This window comes from Prunus mume, linkage group LG2 (assembly GCF_029339155.1).
Source record: "Prunus mume cultivar Tortuosa linkage group LG2, ASM2933915v1, whole genome shotgun sequence".
NCBI classification, from domain to species: Eukaryota; Viridiplantae; Streptophyta; class Magnoliopsida; order Rosales; family Rosaceae; genus Prunus; species Prunus mume.
The window spans coordinates 28,027,536-28,048,428 of NC_142699.1; the positions used below are offsets into that span (position 1 = coordinate 28,027,536).

A 20,893-nucleotide genomic window follows, 5' to 3' on the forward strand; every position below is an offset into this window, starting at 1 on the left:
GAAATTTATCAGATTTTTGGTTTCTCATTGAATACCAACGAAACAAAATGTGAAATTTAAATGGATAATTTTATTCAATAAAATGTATCCAAGTCAAACATGGAGCTTTGCTTTTCTGGGTTTCATATTGAATGATTAAGGAACAACAAATACAATAATAGGTAAGTGGTTTTGACGTGAGGATATCTTTTGGGTCAACAAGAAAAATAAGCAACTAAACCACGATCACCCCTAGGGTCTCTCTGACTTCACGTCCAAGCGTTCATACTCTACACAGACAAACAGAATTGACCCAAGCACTAGGAACTGCCCTATCAATATGGTCACAACTAGACCTACTATAAGAATAAGCACATACGTTTTCAGTCAGGTGTTTGTATCTCTTTCTGAAAATAGTAAAATGGTAGGCAAACTGCTTTGCAATTTGTATGTGCATCTTCTAAATTCCAATGGGGTCAACTGTTTTAAGTTTCCTAACATTCTGACCCTGCATATATGTTGGATTTGGATCCCTTGTCATGCAAAAAAACTTAAGTAAAACGGGAATAACATTGTTTTTCTATTCTCGATCAACCACATTATGTCAAATGAAAAAATTATCACACGTAAATAACTTGATTGACCATCAATAACAAAACAATGTTATTCTCGTTTTAGACAAATATTTTTCCCTTATAATAGGAAAATAGGTTAAAAAGTAAGGGATGGTGGTGGTGGGTCCAATACTTCGGTGATGATTTATAAACATATCTGCTTTTAGCTTGCAAGTTTGTTGCTTTTTAGCTTGCAAGTTTTGCTGCTAGCTAGAATTTAATTGATTTAGGTGTCACCTGCTCCTCTAATTCTGTTCTTGATCAGATTGACACTTCAGCTTGGCCTCTCATCGAAGTACAGCCATGGCCCGTGGATGAGTTGGAACTTCTCCATCTAACAACTCACAATTTTCCCTTTCCTTTCTAAATCCTTGTTTCATTTCCTTTGATTTTGTCTTTTTGCCTTTTTATTTTCCCAATATAAAAGCAAGTAAAGCGAGTAAGAATTGTTAAAATCTTTGAATAGTTTAAGCTGTTTGCCCTTTCAATCTTAGATTTGTTTGGTGATAATATCGTGGAAAAAGACGTCTAGGGATGAAACTTGACTAAACTCATGAAGGGCATTTGTCAAAAGTTAATCATAGCTAGTGGGAGTTGGTCACTTGTTTTTTTTTTCATGCAGACAACTTACAAAAGGTTAAGACTTGAGAGGGCTTTCATCACCGCCTCACAAATAATAACAAAAATAAACAATGACCAAGTCATCTCTAGCCTATGCACAAATTCTTGAGTTTCGCCACTAATTCAATACTATTCTATAATTTTTCAATCGATAATTATTGTGACATACTTTTTTTTTTTAAAGACAAAGTTTAACTTGAATTTACACCATTTGACAATTTGATTAATTTGTTTTGTCTTTTCTCAAGATCATGTTTAAGGTTCATTTATATGATAATATTTAAGCTCTTAGAATAAAATCATGTGGGAGGGTCATGTCCATTTTGCGAATGCCTTCATATGGAGATCACATGAATGTCAGAAGAATTAAACAGCTAGCAGCTAGCTACATAGAAAACTCCATGTTCCTACTATACTTAATTAAAATTAGCTATCATACATGTGGCTAAAACGTGATTTAATGTGGTGCCCATTTGCTAGGTGGCCTCTGTCTGCAGCTCTTCTAGTGCAGTGGAACATGCCTTTTTCCACTTTCTCTAAGCTTCTAGTCCTTCTCCAATGGCTTCAAATTGGGAAGAAGAAAGTACCGTTCCGTTTGGTTTGCAGAAAAAATTTAATGAGAAATGAAAGATTCTCGTGATATACAAGTTTTTATTGAAATTGAGATCACATTGATGATGTTAGATTGTTATCAAATTCTCAAAGTTGTTCTAGAATAGAATATATATGTTTTTTTCTTTTTGTTCTTTATCAAAGTGATCATACAATGGAAATGAGTATTTGGTTATGAGACTAGAAAGTGCCCATCAATTAAAGGGCACAAAAGACATACAGTTAGAGGATCAGAGGACCAACTTGGCACACCTTTCCTTTTCTCTGTGTGTGTGTTTCTTTAGCAGCTTTGCCTATCATTATAGACATGCGTATTTTGCCTTTATCAGTCCAAAACAAATTAGCAAAAGAAATGCTCTTTTTAATCAGCTAGTCAAATACTTCCTCCTCCTATGCAGAGTGATCAATTTCTGTACATCAATTTGGTTTGAATGAGTCACACAAAAACCCAATTTGCAAATTTGCTCTCCCAATTTGACACGGCAAATATGAGCAATACATTTAGCTAGCTTCAAACACTTGGCTTTACCATGTGCCTGTGGCAATCAATCAAGGTGGGGTTTGCCTAAAAGAAACGTCAAACAAAAAGAAACAAAAAAAAAGATGATCAAAGCTTTCGCGCCATTTGCATATAAGTTTGTGTTTGGAGTGGCTTTGTTGATGGGAATCCTTATAGGAGCAGGCTGTTCTACTTTTGCCCCCACAAGCTCACTTTTTTGGGTTCTTTCTTCTTATTTTTAGGATCTTTCTTATTAAGAGGGGCAATAATATACTAAATTCACATACACTACTGAGATACTATAACTCAAACCGAGGACCTTGCCCAATAGAGTAAATACTCCAAACCACTATATTAATGGTCCTTTGCTTGGGTTCTTGTTTTAAACGTCTAGACTTTACATATTATAAACATTATAAAATGTCACTTTCATGGAGGAGGTGGTGTTCAATTAGTGACACTTTTTTTTTTTTGGGTTCTTTAGGCTTTTTGACAATTGACTCCATTGGTTTGATTATTGAAATCATTGATCTGTAAACAACTCCATAATAATAATAATAATAATAATCAATCAATCAAGCTCTAATCTTTGAGCATTTTAATGCTTGTCTTGTTTCACAAGCCCATCTCTTACTTGTCTCATCTCCTTTTTTTCATTTTTTTTTTCTTTCTCAAGGTCTAAGTTATTGAAAAGAAGAAAACGAAGGTGATCGTGGCATAACTTCATTTGATGGTCTTGCCTCTAAATTTAATCCAACTCAAATTTGGTCATACTCTCTAAACGATACGATAAAAAGTATTCTTTGGCATGTTAACGACTTCAAATCGATTGTTGAATATTGCACCACTAGATGCATTTGAATTTTTGGAGGTTACACTCTATACTATAGTGAGAGACATTTATTTTCTTCTTGTGTTCATAAAGTAAGTAAAATTCAAGCATATTCATCGTGAAGCTAATTTTGTTTATGAATGGATAACGATAATTCACATTGGGGTAAAGTTTTCTTTAGTCTCAAATTTCATAATTTTGACATAATGGGTGTTTTGGATTTGACATTTTTTGTTCAAAAACTTAGGATAAAAATAAAAGGGGAAATGTCATCCAATAGTCTTTGTGAAATGGGAAATTTTGGGTTAGCCATGGGCCAAGTATGCTAGTGTGGGTCGGCCCAACATTATAGGCCACACTCAACTGGTCATCTGATCCTGCAGACCCAAGAAATATACCCAAAAAATGGAAACTTTTGTAAGAGGGCCTAGGTTAATAGAAGAACATTATTATGATCCACTGAAAATGAATTCGTAAGGAAAAAGACCCTTGCAGGACCTCGACCAACTGACAATTCAGTGACACATTAATCAGCAGCCAAATAGGTTTTTGTTGTCTCCTTCCGATTGTCGGATTGTGACATTGATCTTATTGATATTCTTCCACAAAACCACTCTGGCATTTCTTTTTTTTCTTTTTTTTTAATTTCATCTCATAATTAGTATTATTAGGCACTTTATAAATTGGGTAATGCCACGCTTATCACATTTTTATATTACATTGTGCATCACTTCTCTAATAGAGGTAGAGCCTACCAATACAATAAGGTCCACTTCTATTAGAGATGTGATACATAATTTGGTATAAAAACGTGATAAACCTAGCATTTTTCTTATAAATTATATAAATTTAAGGCTACAACCTATGACATGAAGTTTATTTTGATTTTAACTTAATTGTTTGTACGTATACAAAATTAAAATTTACTTGGAAACTTGAATAGTGGAAAGGAAAAGTGGGTTTTCTGGTTTACTCTGTAACTTGTGGTGGGTTATTGTATTTGCATGGATTTCCTTCTAGATTTGCCAAAGAGTCAGAGATCATATAGCATATAGTGCTGTCTATTTGCAACTTCGACAATATTGGCATTTGTTTTGTTTTGTTCAAAAGGTGTGCTGTGTATAAGCGTGAGTATGACATTTTCAATACCCAAAGTGAGACAAAGGGATCTTTCTCTTCTCACTTTTCAAGAAGCTGAACTCCCAAAGTGAAAAAGGATGAAAGGTAATAGAGGCTCTTAACATTGAAAAGGTCATCTACTTTGGAAAATGTTGGACTATATTCCTCTTTTTCTCTCACTTTTTCGGGTAACTACAAGAGAAATTTGAACAAAGATTCTCTCGTCACGTAATAAATTGACGGGTGTACGTCATTTATTGTTCAACTAAAACACAACATGTATTACAAGTTTTGATTTATAATTCAGATTATGGACTTATGTGCCACTCAATCTGTCGCATGACAAAGAAGTCCCCACACAAGTTCTTCTCCATAACAACATGCACTTAGAATTAAGATTTGTAGTGTTTTACTATCGAAAAAGAGATTTCTTGTAACATCATGAGTTCTTCTTATAAACAAACAAACAAAATTCATGATTTGGAGATTAAGGCCCAACTGGACTTCATTGGGCTAAAGGGTCGAGTGTAGGCATAAATCCACAGGCTGGTCCATCATCCAGACTGAGTTACAATTTATAAATAAAAGAAAATAATATTACTTATTTTATAAAAATACTAACCTTTTTGCACGCGCTTACATGTTTGTGAGAGGTTTTTTTAATAAAAAAAACTTATGTTATTTTAAAATTAAAAAATATAATAGATAGTTGTGTTCCATAAAATAGGATTCATTATCTGATTTTTCTTTTATTTATTTTTTTTTGTAATATGAAAAAGTGTAAATTTACCATATTATCCTCATTTAATTAATAATTTCAATTCTTAATGTTTACATTAACCAAGATATTTTCTGATATTTTGAATGTTTTACTATTCTCTATTTTTGATATATAAATCAATCAACTGTTGTTGTTATGAATTGATCTGGTCATCTGATTTGAACAGATAAGATAATAATGGAAGACCAAGGCCACCATCACTCACAGTCACACACCTCAGCTCCACTCATTCATTTTACAAATCCAAAGAAAATCAGACAACAAAAGCTTGGAATATTTGACCATTTATATGTTATTATCTGCTCCAAAGAATCCCTCTCTTCGAATATTTTCTGCCTTTTGACTATGTATTTTTGGAAATTCACACATAGGCCCCTGTTGTATAGCTTCTTCATGTGTGACGTGCTTTGGAATAAATTTTGGCTGGAAAAGAAGTAAAGAAAAGAAAAAAAAAAACAAAGTCGTTTAATTATTGGCTTTTCTTTATTGTTGAAAATGACCGCTCAGTTCCTATTTATGGTTTTTATAATAAGAAACTGAAGAATACTTTTTTGATTATAAGCGATAGTCTAACCTATATAGAAAGGGAAGAGAATGAAGGTTTTTTCACACACACGCACACAACTAATATGTCATGAGAATTTGAACTTAAGACATCTTATTTGCAAGTCAATGTCATTTTCCATTGAGTTAGACTCTTGGTGCTAAAGAACACTTTGATTAATAAAAGATTATGAAAAAGCATAAATAGAAACTGAATAACCCTTTTGTTAATAAGGCAAAAATCATTTGACCCAAATTATTGTTCTTATCTTACATTCCAATAATAAAAAAAAAAAATTCTTTTGTTTTTTTGTTTTTATGATGAATTATAATGTCGCGATGAGTCCAATGTTCTTTGAAGTTTCTTCTTTTTCTTTTTTGGTATGATTTATTTCTTTGTTATTATTTTATCTATTACTTTAAGGCAAAACTTGGTTTGGTCTAAAGTGGTGAACCAAACAATATAAGAAAACATCAAAATGGATTCAAGTTCAAGCTATTGCAAAATAACTCAAATTTGTGGAGACTAATTCATGTACGTTAGTAGTACTAATTCAAAACAAATAAGACTTTCTTCTTTTTTGTTATATTGGAAGGAATGCGCGTATGACTATAATGATTTGTCATCACTTGTGACCCGTGAACTCACGATAAACAAGATTCCTTTTTTGTTACGTTAGAAGGGATGTAGATGATTGTAACTGTTGGTCAAATTGGTTACTAAACACATAACTCGTGAATGTAAAACATTCGAAGAATTACTTGATACGTGTGTTTTGCGAGTAATTGCACATGTTCAAAATTCGAGTTTAGGAAATTCGAGTCTACGAGTAACAAATAATTATCATATGCAACTGTTAATGATCGTGTTGATCCCGTTGATTACAAGATACCATTCAAAAATGTCGCCTAAACCTTTGGCTCTTTTTTTAAAATGAACAAAAAGACATGAAAAAGATGTCACAAAATTTGTTTTGTTTGTGTTATTTAAATATACGATGAGCAAGCATGGACAACTTTTAGGATATGTAGCTCTAATTATATACTAATTTGCTTTATGCTTCCGGTGGAAACTGAGCAACTGGTGCTGGAAAAAGGAACCCTTTGACTACATCATGACCGTTGGATCCAATCATTAAACAAATCAGTTTTCCACCATGAAAATGGCATCTCGTTTTCCCAACCAATCTTCATCCAATTCCAAAACCCAAACTTGACAGAAGAAGAACTGCACATTTCATTCATCAACCAAAAATAAAAATAAAAATTGAATTCTATGGAACTGTAAATTGGAATTAGCAATTTTACAATTGGCAAAATCACGTGCATGTTTGATCACAAATTAACTCGATGAGCACACAGACACCGTTAGATGAGATCTACAGAGACTATTTTACAAATTAAATTATATATAAAATTTTAAAAAAAAGACTAAAAATTTATGCAGGATTTTCCTAAACCCAAACGGGATCGAATCTGCTGCTCCCGGCTACACCGGAACAAAAGCCGAGACAAACGGAGCCGGCTCGTAGCAGAAGGGCGCCGCCGGATGCTGCCACTTCTTGAACACCATCGCCGGCGCCGATTTCTCGGCCTCCGCCCCCTGATGATGACGTGGCATCTCCTTCTGCTGGTGCTGGTCTCGGGATTTGGTGGTGTCTATAGGGCAATCGGGGGAGACGAGAGGAGAGAGGAGGGGGATAGCGACGTTCCAATCGGGGACGCGATTTATTTGTAAGGAAGAAGGGGGCGGGGCTCGCCGCTGGAGGCGGCTGGGCTGGCGGCGGTTGCTGGAGGAGCTTGGTCTGGGTGCGTCTGCCATTGATTTTGAGGTGATGAGATCTCAGAGAGAGAGAGAGAGAGAGAGAGTGAGGGATTTGGTTTGGCGTCTGGCAACAGATGATAAATAGAAGAGTAGGAAGGAGTGGAGGGGTATTGTGTAATTATATATGCGGAGAGAGCGAGGAGAGAGAGGGTTTTGTTTTGGGGGCTTGAGGAGAGAGAAAGGACGAAAGGGTCAAAAAATTGAAAGGGTGGGGGCTTGCTGAGCTTGGGGACGTATGGTTGGCACACGGCTTTGGCTCAATTTTACACCCCCGTCTTTGGCGGTTTCGCGTTGGGCTGGCTAATCACAACACGCACGCACACCTTTGTTTCCCTGATTTTTAAAGTGTAAATCATCCTTTTAACTTTATTTTATTTTATTACTTTTTTATTAACTTCCTTTATTTGCCACACACCGCGAATTTAGTCCTCACTCAACATAAAACTAGGATTCACGAATTTAGTGTTACATGACTTAATACTCGTGTCTCTTTTCGGCATGATTTTCTCGATTTTTAAAATTTAAAGTGAGAGAAAAATGTGATTTTTGTTCAAATTTAAGAAGGCTATAAGGTGAAAATTAGGGAAATGTGAAACTCCAATTTCACTTCATCTATACTTTCAGCACTTTAATTCCAATACAGTCACTTTCTCCACTTTTATTTCCTTCACCTTTAATTGTTAAATTGCACAAGTACATGATATCCTAACAAATCCAAATCCAAAAGCCCTCAATAAAGCCTTACATATAATATAGTTAAAGAATATAAGTTCTGGAAAAAATAATTATAAAATAGACTGAGAGGAGGTTCTTCACTTGACTACACAATCTGTCAAATTCCAAATCCACACAATTTGTCAAATTCTAGACACAAACAATTCATCTAATTTTATCTTGGCCTAACCATGATATAATTGCGGCATGTCTACACAACTCAATCGAAAGAAAAACCAAGGGTTTTGTCAACGTGCTAATTACAAGAGAATTAAGGAAAAGAAGTTGAAAGAGGGAATTCACACCCCTAGTTTAAACACGTTATTAGTGAATTAGCAGTCAACTAATTGAAAATATTACAAGAATCTCAATGCTTAAAAGTTAAATGTGAATTGTGAAATTTCTCTCAAACTTTCACCAACGAAAAAATGTCTTCACCTTTTAACAATGGAAAGGAAAGTGTAAAGTAATATATATATATATAATATATCTCTCTCTCTAATTCCAAGCTGAGCCGAAAAGCAATTGGCAGCTCCATCCAGCTATAATATATGACCAGACCAGGACCAGCCAACAACCTCCCCAACCGAAAGTTAACGGTGACTGAGAGGGCATCATATAACTCATATGAAAATGCGTACGTTACAAATTATAATTTTTTAAACCGGGCCCACCACCGACCATTTTGAGTAGGAGCCACTAGTAACGTCATCGAAAAAGACGACGTTCAAACCCACATCTCCACGTACCACTCATCTCAATCCAACGGCTGAGATGCCAATTACGTGGCCAGTTCTAAGCCTTGATTAGCCCACAGGATGTATGGACCGGTGTTTTGCATGTGCAAGGCTGTAAAACAACAGAAAGATGCTGCCAAACCAGTCAAAACCAAGTATCTGTTGGTCAGGGATATATACGTCATTTATAGAATATTCGCATAACTTGCCATCTTTCTTTCCAAAACCCTATTTTCTTTTGCTTATCGGACAAGAAAATAAGTTAATTAACTTGTTGATTGGTCAAGTTTCTACACAAACACAATCAACTTCCCAAAAAAGTAGATAAAGAGAGAGCCCTGGATTTACAAAAACTAGGGACTCCTCTTTTTAGACTAACTACACAGAAAAGCAGCCCCAAATGCAACTCTCTCCTCCCCTAAATACCATATACATATAATGAATGCCTCTATGTGAAAAGCATTTTGAGCTCCTCAATTCTGGCAGATCTTACTTCCTCATCAGTGAGAGCTCCAGCAATCATCTTTTGCTTCCTGGCCTGAACTTGTTGCATGCGTTCCTCCACTGAGTCCTGCAAACCAATCAATATTTTTTTTTTCAGCTTCTCAATCATTCACATTTCATAATCAATCACCAAAGTAGAGAATTCAGAATGAAAAACAAGAGACGTGCGGGGATGAGATTAGCCAAGTTCCTTAACATGCTCAAATGCCGTGGATGGGTTACCTTGACAATAAATCTTCTAACAACAACAGTTCGCTTTTGTCCAATGCGATGAATTCTCATTATTGCTTGCTCCTCAACCGCTGGATTCCACCATGGATCCTAAAAGAGGGTGAAGACAACATTTTTATTATCAGCGGGGAGGAAAGGATTAATTTTACCCAATACATGCAAATGATAGATACAAAGATAGAAAGTACCATTATAAAGACATTAGATGCTGCAGTTAAATTTAGACCAACACCACCAGTTTTCAAAGACGTCAACAACACCTGAAACATAATGCATGCAGAATATTAACCAACAAAAAGATTACTGGCAAAAATTAACATCAAAGAGAAAAATATGTGATTGTTTCTGCTAACCATTTTCTGCCCGGTCTCATTGAACTCGTTCAATACCCTTTCTCTCTGTGTCTGGGACAGCTTTCCATCAAACCTCAGAAACCCAATTCCTCTTTTCTTCATAGGGGTCTCCAACAGATCCAAAAATGCAGTCCACTGACTGAAAACAATGCTCTTTGCACCAGAATCTGACCGAAGGATATGTTCCAAGCAATCCAAGAGCTTTAAAACCTTTGAAGATTCCATCCAATTTCCCTCAGTATTAGCCTGGAAACGGCTTTCTGATGGGCAGGCTATAAGGTCAGTGTATTTGAGCCATTGCCGACATATTGGACATCGACCAGTAGCTGGTGTCTGCCAGCTTGAGAGAAGACACTCCCTGCACATCTTATGCGCGCATGGTGTAAGTACAGGATCATCTGCAAGCTCCAAGCATATGGGACACTCTTTGTTTTCACCCCGACGTATACTCTCAACAACCTCTTCAACATAGGCTTGGGTGGGGACAATCTGCTTTGAAGTGGAAGCATCACGATTAGCTTCAAGGAATCTACTAGCAAGCTCGTCCAAGTCTGCAAACTTTTGGGGATCACTCCGACTTTTTATCTTTTGTGAATCAGCGCTACTGTATATATCCAAAACAAAAATTCTTAGAAGCAAATCAACATAACGAACAAGGAAAAAACATTGGTAGTAGTTAACCCATTTCCACCTCATCACAAGATATGGGTGGTTGCAACACTGCCTCAATCGGAGTAGTAGCTCAAGGATATTTGCATAGTTGTGAAGAACCTTGCCTTGTGCCACAAACTGATCAAACTGGACCTGTACATTTTGCATAAAAATGGTTAGATCAATGTATGATAGACTCAATATTAATAGACTATGAATAAAAACTAGGCATGAGGAAGTACTAAGAGATAACCAAACTGTGAACAAAAAGGTAAGCACGTTTGCAAGTACAGTTTCAGCTGGGTCCACAATTAGTGACCGGAAAACTTACTTTTGATCTCCTAAAAAGGGCATCATAAAAGTAGCGTTCAGCTTCTGACTGCTCACACTCAATGGTTTGAATGTCAGTTGGAGGGAGAACAAGTATGGGCCTGAATCAGAAGCATCAAATGTTAAAATTCTTCAAAGAGTTTAAAGGCAGGAGAGAGAGAGAGAGAGAGAGAGAGAGAGAGAGAGAGAGAGATAGAGAGCAGTTCAAAGGAACTCAAGAAGCATAATTACCTTCCTTTTTTATCCTTTGTCTCCTTTGTTCTTCTTAACATTAATGACCTCAAAATAGCCTTTATCAATCTCAGCCCTCTAGGGTCACCACTCTCATAAGGTCGTTGAATTAATTTACTCCACCTAGTTATAGATAAAACAATATTAGTAATGCCATAAGCTAACATGCCCACTAATTCCCCGATTGAAGTAACAGTTGCGATAGCTGCAATAGAATAGCAAACAATTGCAACATGTTGTCATACCATGCCCAGTTGCACCATGGTTCAACATGCAAGAAGCATAAGAGGCTGTAGAGGTCTTCCAAATTATTCTGCAGCAATTGATGACCAATGGATTTCATAAATAACGTTACAAGTTACAAGCAATGAATAACCTCCCCTAAACTCAATGAGAAACAACTGATTAAAGTTCTGTAAAAATGCACTAGACAAAAAGAAAAGGCAAGTACTGTTGAAAGAGCAGAGTATGCTTCACTTATGATTTGTCCCTGCCATTGCAATTTCTAGCATGCATATCTGCATATTTATCAAGTATGACAGTAGAAGGTATACCTGAATAGGCGTTCCTGTCAAACACCAACGACAATGGGAGGACAAGGCAAAAGCAGCCTGAGCAACTTGGGTCTTTGAAGATTTAATGCTATGTGCTTCATCAAGCACCACCCTATACCAGTCGATCTGGTGGAAAATGCTGTTCTCCCCATCCTGTATCATAATTAAAATATCAATTTGATGAAGAAGATGAATGGATTTGGTTTAGTATATATTAACAAATTATAAATACTAAAAGCTGCCTAAAACTGAAGGTAATGGTTTCTTACACTTTTATAAGATGTAGACAAGACACCATATGTTGTCAAGACTACATCTTGTACTGATATCACCTTGGGGTCAGTGGATCTGTATCCACCATAGTGGACAAAAATGGAAATGCTTTCCGACTCTGAATGGGTTTCAAGCTCCTCCTGAGAACATTAAAAGAACTGATGGGATATCTTGCAAAGTAGAGAAATATAGTGGTATATTCAAATTCTGATTCAAGGTATGAGCAAATGAATTAGAGATGTGAAACTCTGTCCTTTCTGGCACCATTTATTTCATGCCTCAAAATTAAAACTAAAATACATTTAGAAACTGTTCAATACAAAAATAGAAGATTTACCTTCCACTGGCTTAACAAAGACATGGGACAGACAACAAGAGTGCCTCCCCTTGGTTTAAATGGGGTGCTTGTATCTGAATCTATCCTCCTCCTCTTTGCAATTTCAATACTATTAGAGCTTCTGCCTGGTCTTGCAAGTATTAGAGCAATTGTCATCACAGTCTTCCCAAGTCCCATTGCATCTGCTAGGATCTGTAAAGAGAGTCTTTCAAGTTAGAGATTGTACATGACAATAATCAAAGCACAGAAAGGAAACTGAACAACGTGCTAGAACAAATTAAAGCAAATATGGACTGGAGGATGATAAACAAACTCACTCCTCCTCTTGCCATCTGTGTTGCAGTTGGAAATTTTGTGGTTGCCTCTCCCGTGAAGATGTTCACATAGACTGAAGAAACCCTCCTGACAGATAGCATGTTTAACTACGTTATAACTTGAGAGCTATTTAAACTGATTATATGGCTGTAGCATTTGCTATGACAGACAATTTAAAAAAAATAAGGGTCATGTTTGCCTTCCATTTCCAATTTGTTTAAATTACGTACTCATCACACATATGATAGGCCGCCCAGCAAGGATGAAGAGTTTGTGTTGCCTTCTCAACATCAATTCCCTTCTCTAATTCAGACATCCAGTAGAGAGCTTGTTTCTGGTATGGTTTCAGAACACACGTGAGAGTACTTGGGGGTTCCATCTCCTAAAAGATAGAGAGAAAGAGAGAGGTCAGACAAGAGGATATTGATGACATCCAAAACCATATTTACTATGAATTCCAAACAATATAAGGATTAAAAGAGCCTACCTCCAAGTCATAAACATCTGCTGCACCAACAATCTTATTTAGAGATGATTCTGTAATGGCTTGTTCATCTCTGCTTTCTTCTGAAGGCTGTTGGCAACCCTTTCTTCGTTTCACTAAGGGCAACACAGGAGCACCGTCGTCTGGAATACGCTGTTTTGAACCATGCATGTCTATGTTATTAATGGGATATATCCAGGATAATCTATGTGTTTACATCTAGCACACACTAACAATGAAATATGTATTGAAACACAAATTTTGGAAATCGAAATATTTAATTGTATTTCTCAAAGAAGTATCATTTGAATTCAAACAGCACCACTGAACGCACTCACTGAACCAATGGCATTCGAACCAATTCTAGGATTTGCTTGTACCAAGGGATTGAATTGTTTCAAAGACCTCATTCAGATAATGAATTCAGATAATAAAAGTACTCAAAGCACAATGTAATCTTTCACTTGGTACAACTATTTGTTGGTCTCCAGACTCCCAATAGCATTTAGTAATCACCGTACATGAAAAAGATCATGTGCAATAAATGGAGAATTGGCAAACCACCTCAAAGATAATCAACAAAACTTTCAATATTTAAGCAATTGAGATAAATGCAAATGAAAAAAAAAAATTGAAAACCATACTTCAATATTCAAAAGGCGTTTTCGGGAATCAAGTTCTTCTGGGGTGAATTCAGCCTGGATGAAGCAAAAAAAAACAAACATGTGTCAATACAGCACAAACAAACAAAAAGTAGAGTTTCTAGTGGCTCGATTTGCATCATGCAGAATGCTAATATCACAACAGGAGAAATAGGGTGTACCTTCTTATATGGCTGAATTTTCAGCAATTTGAACTGACTGAGGAGAGGATAAATTGAAGAATCAATATTGGGGGATACATCTAGCCTCCACGACGAGTGGTCACCCTCCGTGAAAATTGAGTGGTGAATATAAAAACTGTAACATTTAACAATCAAACTCAATAAGAACTGACAAAACTACGTAGGATTTGTCCAAGGAATGCATGTTGTTGAAACAACTGGATAAGACTTATACCTTATATACAATATGACCTCTTGCATCATAGAAAGGACTTTCGGTGCAGCTATACAACGCCCACGAAGTTTAACTTTACCAGAATTTACAAGCGGAATAACACACTTTGCCCATTCCATGGGAAGCCGACCAATCTATACATCAATATAGAACATGTCATTCTTTTATCCAAATAAACAAATGCATTTAACTCAAACATATAACAAGATAACCGATTTCGTTAAAAAGAACTGACAACTTAGGCAAATACTAAAAATGCAATCTGAGAACACAGACATACCTCTCCAAATTGCTTGGTTGAGAAACGAACAATCCATTTGGTTTTGTGGCTGGAGTTTGCGGAAGGAAAAGAGAAATGAACAATCTCATTATCAAACAATTTCCTGCCTTTGGAAGTAGAAAGTGCAGTGACAAATGTCCTTCCCACCAAAAGCCAATCCTGCTCTGTGGGGAAGTCTCCATCCTCCAAATTTTTAGGCCTCGTCTGTTGAACCAAAGTTACTTGACAATCAGGATCTTCCTTCTTTACCTGGCTATTAGGCTTAAATCCCTTATGCGAATCGGGCAACTGGGTTGAGATACAAGCCCCTGGGCTCGTATTTGTCCGCTTAACCGATATCCCCTGACCTTCGAGGATGTAATTGATGGCTGCATCTGGGTTGTCACCGCATCGATAGAGTACTAGTTGAATTAAAATTTCGGATATTTCAGACCCCACAACTGCTCGGATTTTCTTGACATTCTCTTCCTGTGGGGTCAGACACTCTTGCTGATCAGGAACTTCCTTCTTTTCTGGGAGCTCAGGCTTAGACCCGTGAAGCTTTTCGGCTTCATCTGCCTCCTCAGAGGCCTCCAGCTTAACCAGGGTCGTAATGGGTTCCACTCGTAGGACCAAACCCTCTTGACTATCAGGAACTTGACTCGGTACTAAGCTTAGAGGATTGGCCTCATCTGACTCCACAAAGGGCTCTTGCTTGACCGGAATCGGAACAGGTTTTGCCTGCTGAATCAAACCCTCCTGGCTATCAGGAACCTCAGTCTTAACCAAGCTTGGAGGGTTCAACCCAGAAAGAGTTTCAGCCATATCTGACTTCTCGGAGCTCTCTTGCTTGATATGGGTGGAAGTAGGATCCGGCAGTTGAGCCAAAGTTACCAAACCCTCTTCACTATCAGGAACTTCTTCCTTCACTATTCTCTGAGCTTCGGTCTCATCTGCTGCCTTGGAGCCCTCTTGATTGATCGGGGCTGAAATACGAGCCCCAGTGCTCGTATTGGTTCGCTTAACAATCACCGCTGTAGGAATTTCAAATTTGGGCATTTCAACTGATGAGACTTTCTCTTCCTCTGCGCCGTTTCTGGTGTCCATGTCTTCGATCATAGACACGGGACAGAAGTAGAAGACGAAAAAATGGGAACTAGGGTTTAGGAAATGGAACGGAGATTGTGGGGAAGAGGAGAAGGAGAAAAGAGAGAGGGAAAATGAAGAAGGCTTTCTGCGCCTTTGATTTTATAATGGAACTGGTTTTGGCGCGAAACAAAGTTTTTAGTTTTAACCTTCTCCAAATTTTCGCGGCCTTTATTATCTGATATTTACCCTTTATTGCCAACATTTTGGCTCCAAAGGCCCAAGCCCAAAGGGCGAGTGAATGGTTAGTGGGTGAGTAAATTGTTGATTTTACCGCGGAAAAACTGCACTTGTCAGACCCCAAAAAAAAAAAAAAAAAATGCACCTGTTTACATGAATGAGATACGTTGTCGTTTGGAATGTCACAGATGGAATAATTGTGGTTCAAAAGATTTGCTGCCTGGTTGGTGCTGGGTAGTATGGATTGACGGTTGACCTTATAAATACAATATGGTGCACACGATCATAGGAAGCATGTAATCAATTCTCATCACTTTGTTGACTTCTTTTTTTTCTTTTTTTCTTTTTTTTTTTAAAGTATAAGCAAAGAAATAAATAAAAGGCAAATTCATACAACAGTAGTGACAATTTTTGACACGACATGACAATATAACTTCGAAAAAATATGAAATTAGCGAGCTTTATTGACAATTGCTTGACACTAACACACAAATAAAACGACCTACTAAATATGACTAATAAATGAGTCGTATTGGTGCCAAGCTTAATGACCCAACTTTGACACGATAAACATGTTTAACTAGTATTATATAAGTTTTCGACAATAAAAAAAAAATATTATATAAGGAAAATTAGTTATTTTTTCCTTTATCAATATATATTGTATTGTACGCGAAGATGTGCAATTATAAGACTATTTTTATGGTTTTGTATGTATTCATATATTAAATTTATTCTTATTTGATAACTGATGTAGAGTGATAGGATTAGTTCATAGTATTGGAAGCATACTTTGAAATTCTTGGCTCAAAATTTAAACATCCAAATACAAAATAATTATAAACAAGTTGGGTTGGGGATAAGCTACTTGACACGATTAAATTAAATGAGTCAAATTAAGATTTATATCTGGCAAATAAAATAAAATTAAGATTTACTATTTTTGGACACAAACAGGGCTAGAAACAAAAGAAACCAGGCCCAGCGATCTTCTGTTCTGTTGGTAATGATGTTGGAGGATTGGAATTGGACATAATCTCTTGCTGTCGCCCAACTGAATTGAAATTAGGCACAGCAATCTTCTGTTCTGTTGGTTTTTTTGGGTCCAATCTTCTGTTCTGTTGGTTGACAATGACAATTCCGAAGGTTTGGAATTGGAACTAATTTATTGGTAAACAATGCTTTCAAATAACCATGAGTAATCAAATGAAATAAATTTGTAATTGCGTGTTTACTAATTCGTAATCGAAATCAAAATAAGAAATTTGACACATTTCTTACTTGACACGACACAAACCATTACCACCACTAGTCAAAACCAACAATAGCACCCACTATAACGCCATTTTGAGTTTTAGAAATTAATTATTTTGGGTTTGAATTCAAATTATCTTCCTCTTTGTAAGATTAACAAATTTAATCTGATCAAACAAGAATAAATGTTGATTAAACGAGTTAATCAAGGTAGTATATTCGTCTTGTCTCTTGCACTAAAGTTCAGTACCTTTGAAAGAACAACATATAAGCCTTAGCAAAAAACAGGTAGGAAAAATGGATTTGTTTGTATTAATAAGTGTGTAATCCTAAAACTCAAGTCCCATATCTCTCAAAAAACACTCTAGAGCCATTTTCATTTTGAGGGGGAAGGAAGTCACCGTTCTTCCTCCCCTCTCCCCTCCTCTTTTCCTCCCTTCTCCCCTTCTCCCTTCCTCCCTTCTCTTCTCTTCCCCCATTTTCAAAGACAAAAGGTTTCCCTATTTGTCTTTATTTTTTTATTATGATTTTCTTCCACTCATCACAAGAGGATGAGTCTTGGTGTCGAATCTCTACATGCATTTTAGTGTTGGATCTCTATCACCATCATTTTTGCGGTTTCTTCATGTTTGGAATAAGTTGCAAAAACTCTTTGGGTTTTCTGTATAGTTTTCATCTATCATTTTGTGAGAGTTTTTCACCTCTCATTTGTGAGAGGTTTCCACCTATCTTATGTGAAAGTTTTCTTTGTATTGCTATGACTTGGTTTTTTCAAGCTTTATCTCTTTGTTATGAGTTTGTACTCTTAGTTGGAATGCCTATGTAAGAGTTTATTCGATTATAAATGATTGTTAGTGGATGAGCCCCATATTGTCTTAATTTTGATGTTAGATTGCTTCGTTATTGTAATTAACCCTTGTGGCAAGTTTGTATTGACCTTTTGGTGGTTAGTGACTTTTTTTGTTGAATTATGAATGTGTAGGGTTTTTTTTTTCTTCCGGGAGCTACGAATGGGCTAGGCTGCCTTAAAGAGCGAATTGATGAAATTATCCCCTGTGTCTGAGTTCAAAGATCAAGCCCATTCGAAAGGATAGTAAAGCCTTATCAAACACCTTGGTTACCTTCACTAACAAAAATAACAACAGCTTACAGATAAATTATTGGTTTGACATGAGAAGCTTGTGGCATATGAGCTGAGCATTCATGAGTTTAGCATGAGAGAGAGAGAAATGATTGCGATTTCCTATGAGAAACAGAGTTTTTAAGGCATGGAAGAAGGGATTCTAAGAGGATTCGTTGAGGAGAGATGAAAGGAGAGAGATGAGGGCAATGAGTGTTTTCTGGCAGCTTGACAGAGGCTCTGTCAAGTGTTAGAACAACCTGCCAAGAGAGAAAACTAATGAGGAGGAAGATGAGCTGAACACGAAATTGCTGGGTTTTGGAAATAAGAAAGGAAGCTTGCTCTTTGGTTGTGGTCTTATCTCCAGTTAAGTGTTGGAAGTTGCAGATACTTTCCTTGGTTGCTTGGACCTTTCTAAGGTGATGGGCTAGTTCACTGAAGGGATGGGCCAACTTCCCAAAGTGATGGGCTATATTTTCTAAGGTAATGAGCTATTTTCTCTCCTTTATGTTTACTCACATATTTGAGCTCAAGAAATGAGTTTGAGTTCGGAGCTCTAGCAAAACTTCCATTTCTCGGCTCATCAATGGCGCGATGAAACTTCGTAACCATTCATACTACAACCCGCCGGGCATTCACGTAGCTTGGAACAAGTTAAGCTTGGCGTGGCGTGTTGCTTATTTGCTTTGCTTGGCATGTGTGCAAGCGTATATGATGAACTCTTGCGTCACCCAAATTGGGTTTCTTCCCAAGTTAGGTGTCGTCTTGGTAGAAATTTATTAGGGCCAAACTATGAATTTTTTACGCCTCAACATAATGCAATCATAGAAATTTTTTTTATAAAAAAAAAAGGTGCGTGACCGATCATAAAGTCTTTCAATTATATATATATATATATATATATATATAATAAAGATTAGAGGTGGGCGTGGTCCTTTTCAATCTGGTTTTCAGCTTACACCGAAACTGGAATTGATACTATTCAATCGATGCAGTTCAGTTCGATTTTGGTGAAAAATTTATGAAACCAACCAATCTAGTTTAAATCGGTTCCAATGCGGTTTGCGATTTTTCCGAATTTAGACTGAATTTTTGTAAATATATATTTTAAATTATTTTTCTTTACAAATTTCAACTAAAATATTATTATTTTGAGCTTAAAAATTCACAAATGATCCGATTACTTGCAAAAAGAGATGATTATGCATAAAAAAGGAAGGTGTTTTGAAGTCAAGCTTGGACAAATATTAGTTATGTGAATAGAAATTTAGCATTGGACTGATATAATATTTTATTTTAAAAATACTTAGTCGGTCCGATCCAATTCGATTTTGTAAGGTGTGAAATCGACATCAAAATTGGTTTGGACCGGTGTGATGCAATTTGGTATCGGTTTGTTGGGTTTTTATTTAATCAACATAGTTTTTTTCTGAATTTTTCCATCCAATTTTCCGTTCTCCATGCCCACACCTAATAAAGATAAGAAGAAAAACAAACAGACCATACGCAGACGAACACAGGCACACAACCGAAAGTCTTTCAAATTAAAAAAATTAAAAAATTCATCATAAAGATAACAAGCAACGCACACATTGACCCAAGAACTCACCTCCGCTTCGCCTTCAGAGCCAATTTCTCGCGGCAAAGCCATGTGCACTCTTGAGAAGCGCGGTGATCTCTTCTTCCTAACCCTAACCGGCGACGACGAGCACCGCCTCAGCCTAACCCTCATCGACTCGCTCCTCTCGGCTCTCTCCCAAGCCAAGTCCCAAGCCACTCGCGGCTCGGTCCTGGTCACCACCGCCCACGGCAAGTTCTTCTCCAACGGCTTAGACCTCGGCTGGGCCCAAGCCGCCGGCTCCGCCTCCGCCGCACTCGCCCGTCTCAGCAAGATGGTCGCCGCCTTCAAGCCAGTCGTCGCCGCGCTTCTCTCGCTCCCGATGCCGACGGTCGCCGCCGTCCAAGGCCACGCCGCTGCCGCCGGATTCATATTGGCTCTGAGCCACGACTACTTCCTGATGAGGCGCGATAGAGGCGTGCTGTATATGAGCGAGGTCGATTTGGGGCTGCCATTCCCAGACTACTTCACGGCGGCGTTTCTGGCGAAGATGGGGTCGGTTTCGGGTAGGAGGGACGTGATGCTGAGGGGGATGAAGCTGAAGGGAGACGAGGCTGTCAAGCTTGGGATTGTGGAATCGGCGCACGATAGCGCGGAGAGCACGGTGGAGGCTGCGGTGCGCCTGGGGGAGCAGTTGGCGAAGAGGAAGTGGAACGGCGATGTTTACGCGGAGATCAGGAAGAGTTTGTATCCGGAGTTGTGCGGCGTTGTTGGAGTGGCGGTTGCTACTCCAAAGGCAAAGCTTTGATTCCTCGTGTGTTTCGATCAAGTGTTTAAGAAAATAATTTGAAAGGGGCTTAAATTGAAAATGATGATTTCAGTGTTTGAGGTCAGTGAACGCCTAGAACATGGTATTATCATTCTGGTTATTAATCCAAAATCCAATGGATGAATTTAATAAGTGAAATAAAAACGGTGTGTGTTTTTTTTTTTCTTTTAATTTAAGGTCATTGCATTTAGAAAATGCGTAAATGTTTGGACTTAAAATGGGAGGGTCGGCCAAAGTGAGCCAACCCTGTGGGGTCCCACAAATTATGTCGGCCATATGTCTTGATATCCATACGGCACTCACCAAGCTAGGGTGAGAGTGGCATATTTAGCCAACCGACCCTTTTAAAT

The 20,893-nt window shown here is 37.4% G+C and overlaps 3 protein-coding genes and 1 non-coding gene across 5 annotated transcripts; 1 reads left to right on the top strand and 3 right to left on the bottom strand.

Moving 5' to 3' along the window:
• Positions 1-6,813: 6,813 nt before the first annotated feature.
• On the bottom strand, positions 6,814-7,524 carry LOC103324130 (uncharacterized protein At4g14450, chloroplastic-like). The gene has a single exon (XM_008226166.3). It carries the CDS (start codon positions 7,420-7,422, stop codon positions 7,090-7,092), a length of 333 nt encoding a protein of 110 aa, XP_008224388.1. The 5' UTR covers positions 7,423-7,524; the 3' UTR covers positions 6,814-7,089.
• Positions 7,525-9,107: 1,583 nt separating this feature from the next.
• LOC103324215 (Helicase protein with RING/U-box domain-containing protein) lies at positions 9,108-15,698 on the bottom strand. 2 transcript variants are annotated; one of them, XM_089046933.1, is made up of 18 exons: positions 14,478-15,698; positions 14,198-14,331; positions 13,963-14,098; positions 13,784-13,837; positions 13,143-13,292; positions 12,886-13,037; positions 12,658-12,742; positions 12,341-12,532; positions 12,000-12,143; positions 11,731-11,883; positions 11,422-11,489; positions 11,177-11,299; positions 10,947-11,046; positions 10,656-10,768; positions 9,965-10,565; positions 9,800-9,871; positions 9,603-9,701; positions 9,108-9,447 (listed from the first exon to the last, which is right to left on the bottom strand). In XM_089046933.1, exons 1-18 carry the CDS (start codon positions 15,573-15,575, stop codon positions 9,325-9,327), a joined length of 3,597 nt encoding a protein of 1,198 aa, XP_088903059.1. In that variant the 5' UTR covers positions 15,576-15,698; the 3' UTR covers positions 9,108-9,324. The 2 variants fall into 2 exon arrangements, with proteins under 2 accessions (XP_088903059.1, XP_016647194.2); XM_016791708.2 differs by having other exon boundaries at positions 9,965-10,568; positions 14,478-15,697.
• A 3,960-nt stretch (positions 15,699-19,658) lies between these two features.
• On the top strand, positions 19,659-20,714 carry LOC103324129 (enoyl-CoA delta isomerase 2, peroxisomal-like). The gene has a single exon (XM_016791749.2). The coding sequence runs from the start codon at positions 19,806-19,808 to the stop codon at positions 20,520-20,522; it is 717 nt and encodes a 238-aa protein (XP_016647235.2). The 5' UTR covers positions 19,659-19,805; the 3' UTR covers positions 20,523-20,714.
• A 48-nt stretch (positions 20,715-20,762) lies between these two features.
• LOC148919972 (U11 spliceosomal RNA) lies at positions 20,763-20,890 on the bottom strand. Its single transcript, XR_016124845.1, has one exon. It is a non-coding gene; the product is annotated as a U11 spliceosomal RNA (small nuclear RNA).
• Between the last annotated feature and the right edge of the window lie 3 nt (positions 20,891-20,893).